Source organism: Nematolebias whitei, chromosome 15, assembly GCF_014905685.2.
Source record: "Nematolebias whitei isolate Nwh7 chromosome 15, NemWhi1, whole genome shotgun sequence".
Lineage (NCBI taxonomy): Eukaryota > Metazoa > Chordata > Actinopteri > Cyprinodontiformes > Rivulidae > Nematolebias > Nematolebias whitei.
In genome coordinates, this window is record NC_056512.1 from 8,848,082 (window position 1) to 8,853,942 (window position 5,861).

General features: G+C 36.4%; 2 protein-coding genes across 2 annotated transcripts in view; one reads left to right on the forward strand and one right to left on the reverse strand.

Moving 5' to 3' along the window:
• Positions 1-390: 390 nt before the first annotated feature.
• LOC119421951 lies at positions 391-2,735 on the reverse strand. Its single transcript, XM_037689310.1, has 4 exons — positions 2,702-2,735; positions 1,681-1,808; positions 574-984; positions 391-480 (listed from the first exon to the last, which is right to left on the reverse strand). The coding sequence occupies exons 2-4, from the start codon at positions 1,786-1,788 to the stop codon at positions 391-393; spliced, it is 609 nt and encodes a 202-aa protein (XP_037545238.1). The 5' UTR covers positions 1,789-1,808; positions 2,702-2,735.
• Positions 2,736-2,960: 225 nt separating this feature from the next.
• Positions 2,961-5,861, forward strand: part of LOC119421952 — a 6,245-nt gene continuing 3,344 nt past the window's right edge. Inside the window, exons 1-3 of the mRNA XM_037689311.1 lie at positions 2,961-3,369; positions 4,152-4,253; positions 4,685-5,311. Coding sequence (XP_037545239.1) covers positions 3,025-3,369; positions 4,152-4,253; positions 4,685-5,311 — 1,074 coding nt within the window. The 5' untranslated portion in view covers positions 2,961-3,024. The remainder of the gene's footprint in view (positions 3,370-4,151; positions 4,254-4,684; positions 5,312-5,861) is intronic.

The following is a 5,861-nucleotide window of genomic DNA, read 5'->3' on the forward strand; positions in this document are numbered from 1 at the left end:
TCTGGGGGCTTTGGGGTCTTGTTTTTCCTGAAACACATAAAGACATATTTCTGTTGGCATGATGAATCATAATGTTAATATTCAGATTGTGGAAGATAAACAAAACAAAATAAAAACAAGACAAAATAAATACAAAACTAAATTCAACAAACTCCTTGTCAGTAGTGCCTGAGTCGGTGCTGGTAGTCTCATCTGTAGACTGGTCCAGAATGATTGTTGAGTCGCTCGACATGGCTTCATCTGTATCATAGGGCTCATCAAGACGGCGTCTCTTTGAAGAGCTGCAAAGATTAGCCAATTAATCACTTCCAACAAATGCTGGCCAACATATGTTAAAGTCTACTAAAGCTAATGACATATTTATTATTGAGGAAATTAATTGTTGCAGCTTTACCTCTTTGATTGTTTCCCACTCTGAGATTTCTTTAGAGGGGACCTCACATTCTGCAATCTTTTGTTTAGTTGCGCAAACACAGTGACCTTAAGAACACATACATTTCATTTTTTAGATCCTCAATAAAAATGTGCAAAATAAAAAAAACTTTGGTCATTAACTGGATGCATTTCACTTACCCATGAATTCTTCAGACCTTGGTCCTGTAGCATGGGGTAATACAGCACTATCCTTTTAGCCACTGCTGTGATTTCAGGTTTTGATGGGTATCTGTGTGATTCTGCATCTCCTTTTGCCCTCAAGATTGCAATCATACTGGTCATCGTGTTTCGGATGAGACGACATCTGAGTTCCTTTGACATTTCACAGTTGCGCTCTTCCCCTTTCTTCGACAATTCAAAGTACTGTTGTCTTACGTGCTCAAGCTCAGTGTCAGTGTGGAGTACATATTCTGGAAAGGTTAATTTCACAACCTTTTCAGGAGTTTCAAACTTGGGAAGACTGGACTTCATTGGAGTGGATGTCTGTTGCATAGGTGACCCATTATTGGAGGAACAGCTCACTAAAGTTGAATCTTCTTTACCAGAATCCTGTACAGAAACAAACAAACAAAAACAATGCAAAACAAAACATTGTGTTCTGATACTGTTACACTACATTGTCAGAAGTATTAGTCTGTGTACATTAACTTTACTGACAATCATGTTGTTAATACATAGGGTCCACTACTTTGAAAGTTGAAGTCGGGACTGTGTGCAGGTCAGTCAGGTTTGTCTCACCAAATTTTAGATACCTGCACCCAAGGAAGTGATTGTAACACATCCAAATTTACTGATATGGTGGTGTGACCCATTTGGAACTATTTTGTATCCCCAGAGTCAGAACCAAACATTAACAAGCATCATTAAGTTCTTGCGCTCCACTAATCTGGAACAAACTCCAAAAGAACTTTAAATGCCGAAATGATGATTTTTTTTTTATTCAGACAAAAAAAAAAGTTTCTTAGATTTGTCTTTCACTGTTCTATTTAAACGGAAAACAAAAACATCATTAACTGTAGTTATAGTCCAATGTTTCTTTACCTTCTGTTATTACACCACTGCAATTGACTTTTTTCCAATATTTTTTTTTCTTATGATTTGTTCATGTAAAGCACTGTAACTGACTTGTTACTGATATACAAAAACATTTGCAGTGCATAGTTTTGGCAATATACTACATCAACCCAAAGTGCCACAGCCAACTGAAATAGGTTGTTTTTAAGTCTATGTCACAGAGAAACTGACCTCCTCTGATGCACCATGACAAGCAATCCAGATCGCTTTTCTTCTTAAAAAGTTCTCTGGTCCTGGGAAAAGGTCCCGCAAGTCTTCACGAGACAGGTTGCCCATCATTGCCTCACTGATGTTTGCAGCTGAGAATGTGTTTGAAAACAAAGATGAAACTTGACACATCCAGATTAAGAAGAAAAGACTAAACATAAACTTGGTTTTTCAGTTGTTAAGCTACATAGTTTGAGAAGAAGCTGTAGCAAAGGGCCTTTAGATGGAGGTCTGAGACTGTTTAAAGTAAATTTGTTAACAAACCAGATACAATAAAGAAACCTTAATACCATTAAACTATGCATTCAGCACACATTGCACACAGTACTAGCTTTTTCTTAATTGTACTAGCCACAACAAAGCATTTTTTAACATTAATATTGTTTTAAACCAGTAAAATTGTTTAGTTTATAAATTTTGAAAATTTAGAAGTTTCTTTGATATCTGAAATTTCATAGTTCAATCTAATTTAAATTAACATCTGCAGCTAACTGAACACATTTTTGTTGCTGTCTCAAAGTAGCTGTACGAATGGATGGGAGACATGCATTTAGAGACAAACCAGCAATAACAATTACATGTATTATTGATTTTAAAATTGTATTGTTATTAAGTTTTAATAAAGTGGTATTGTTGGTATTAACTGAGATATGTATTAATGTTCACAGCAACAGCAACTCATAAAAGAGTAGTGTTCTCTCTATTGTATTATTGCAATATTTTTAATAATTTATAGCCAAATGTAGCGGAATTCAGTTTTTCTCTTTTGGCGCCGGTGGAGAATGTGCAGTGCAGGCCAATGTCCAGTTAGCATTAGCAACATAGCACTCCCCTACAGCAGCATTAAAATCTCTACCGCTTGCTCTCACACACACACACGCCACTAAAGACGTAAAAACTTTTATGTAATATTGGTATGATCATTACAACAACTTTTTTCCATGTCTCAGTCTACATTATAAACAACTTTGTATAAATACGTTACCTCTTAACGTCGACACAACCGCATCATCTAGCTCATCCATGCTGTTAGCTAATTCCTAGCTAGCTTGCTCGCCCAGCTTCTTCTTTTATTTCGCGTCAGCTGCAACGTTGAGCAATAAAAACACGATTAAACATCGATAGGAATGTGTAATGCGCATTACAAAGACATAAACTCTTTACAAATAATTTTATCGTACTTGAGATTTACGGTAATTTTGCTGGTGGGCGGGTATCACCATAGTAACGGCTTTTTTGCGACAATCAACACAGTAGTACGACAGCACCTTTTCTGATCCTTTGACCAACGAAAATCTCTGATCCAACATGATTTGGCGCTGTTTTATTTGCTACGTATTTGTGGCGTTGTCTTTGAGACAACTTTTGAGTCACATTAACGTCATGCATAGTCGGAGTCCTGACTTTCGTGTGGTGTGTGGGATTGATGGCTGTCCAAGTGAGTACAGAGTGTATAACTCCTTTTACTATCACGTAAAGCGGACGCACACACACCATCTTCTCAACATTGAGGCAGACGAGGACGAATCAACTTTTGATGGAGTAAATGAAAGAACAGCCAAGAACGAACAAACAAGCACAACTCTACCCGGGGCTGCAGCGCATTCTGCAGTAACGTCAGCTAACAATGGCTCCAGCATCGTCATCGGAACAGTAAGTAATTTATTGAGATCAGCTGGCTGCTCATAGCACATCAAGTACAGTTTGCTTCTTTCAGTGACAACAAACCAATGAGTTATGTTATGCCTTAATTACATTACTCATGGCAAATAATGTGAAGGTAGTTATCTGAACACAGGATGCATTAAGAGACTTTGTAATTACTTACCTTAGATGAAATGTGGATGAGAGCAGAAGAGGTAGAAACACTCACTGCAGTCCAGTCAGAGTAGTTTTCTGATCATCCAAATTTATGACTAAATCCCGCTAGTTATTGTTTATAACAGGCTGGAAACGGAAGAAGTTGATCTTCGTGTTGCATATGAAGCGTTCAGGGACGGTTTGTTAAAATGTGATCAGGCTGAGGTAAATAAGAAATCATGATGCGTTCAAATTACACATCAAGAAAAATTAATAAATTAAAAATAATATTAAGCATTGTGTATTTACACCTTATGAAGACAATATTGCCATGTATTTAAAAGTACTGCAGTTTCATTTTTTTTTCAAATTAAATGTTACAAGATGCAGCAATTAAAAAAGTTAATTTGTATTTTTTATATAAAACTAGCAACTAACGTTTGTAATTTTCAGTAAGTGGCTCAACACTGGTAGTAACTGGTGGTACATCTGATCATCTTTATAAAATATTCACTTTTACACAACACACACAATTTTATATTATTCTCTTTAAAGGTCCGGTATTTACTGTTCGAGTGTCTGCTACCCACCAGTATATTCTTTGTTGATGTGGTTATTTCGGTAATCTTTTTCAGAGCAAATTTCAAGAGGGTGGAGAGGGTCACACGAATCTGGACCTTTCGAAACATGCAACTGCTTTTCTCCTTCAAGCCAGAGAAACACAGCGACTGACACAGGTAGTTTCAATAATTCAAATTGTATTTGGACACTGTTCAAACCTTGATTTTACTTTAGGTAAAATGAAACGCAATAAGAATGTTTCTCCACTTGCTATTTGAGTGACTTTGTGTTTCACATAACCACCCAATATATAAGTCAATAGATAAGATATAAACTCTCTTCATTCAATGTATTTGCTGAGCATAGGCTAAGAATAGAGGAAACAGAGTATACACATGTACACTTATTGTTTAAAATGCAGTATAAAATCAATTGTAAATATTCATAAATATGCAGAAACCATTAGAACTTTGGTAAAGTTTTGGTCTTTTCATGTCACCAGCAATATTTAAATGAATGATCCTTACAAAGTTGTGTCCATGAGTTTGCATTTTATTGTATTTTCTAATAAATTTTAATATATATATATATTTTTTTTTCTATTCAGAGGGCTGTTAACCATATGGTGAGTGGAGTCCAGCAGTACCAGGCAGTGTTGTTGGAACACCTTAAACAGCAAATGTGCAGCTTGATTGAAGGACATTCTGGGGACCTGGATGAACTAAGGAGTGGTGCATTAGGGATTTTTGACAAGTTTGTTGACCCTTTCAGTCAAATTTCTTCTACTCATTTGCAGAATAAAACTATCAAAGAACTGCTACAACCAGTTGAACCTGAGATTGTTGTTGCAAAACAAACTGTATGTTATGTGAAACATGGGGACTCCAGAGTTCTTTCCACCAAGGACCATTGTTTTCATTATGTACCGCTGGTGAAAAGTTTGGAGCAACTGCTATCCCATCCGAGAGTTCTTGCAATGATTGATGAAGGGCAACAGCAATGCAATGATGGCTTTTTTCAAGATTTTGTTGATGGAGACATTTTTAAGTCACACCCACTGTTTTTGAAAGTTCCTAAAGCATTGCAGTTGATTTTTTATACAGATGAAATTGAGCTATGCAATCCTCTTGGATCACGGTCAAACAAAAACAAATTGTTAATGATTTATTACACCTTAGGTAACATCAGCCCTAAATACAGATCAAGACTTGCTGCAATTCGTCTTCTTGTCATGGTAAAATCAAAAGATCGTTCTCGTTGCGGTATTGATGCAATATTTGAGAGAATTCAACATGACTTACTCAAGCTGTGTGATGGTGTGCAGATTAATACTGCAAATGGTGAGAGGACAATTTATGGAGCACTTCTGTCTGTATGTGGAGACACACTAGCTCAGCATGAAGTGGCTGGATTTAAGGAAGGAGTAGGGTTTGCCTATAGTAAATGCAGGCACTGTGAGTGCAACTTTGAAAACATGCAGAAACAATTTAATGAAGATATGTTTGTTAAAAGGACAATTTCAAACCACAACAAGCAATGTAACGACATTGAAAAGGCAACCACTGACTTTCTGAGAGAGAGTCTAAAAACAACTTATGGTGTAAACAGGAGAAGCAAATTAACAGAATGTCCTTACTTTGATATAATCAATCAAACCCCACAAGATATCATGCATGTTATTCTTGAAGGTGTTGCCCCATATGAAATCAAATGTGTTTTAAAACATCTTGTGTTGTCAGGGCATATGGACTTGGATACATTAAACAGCGCAATTGTTTCTTTCC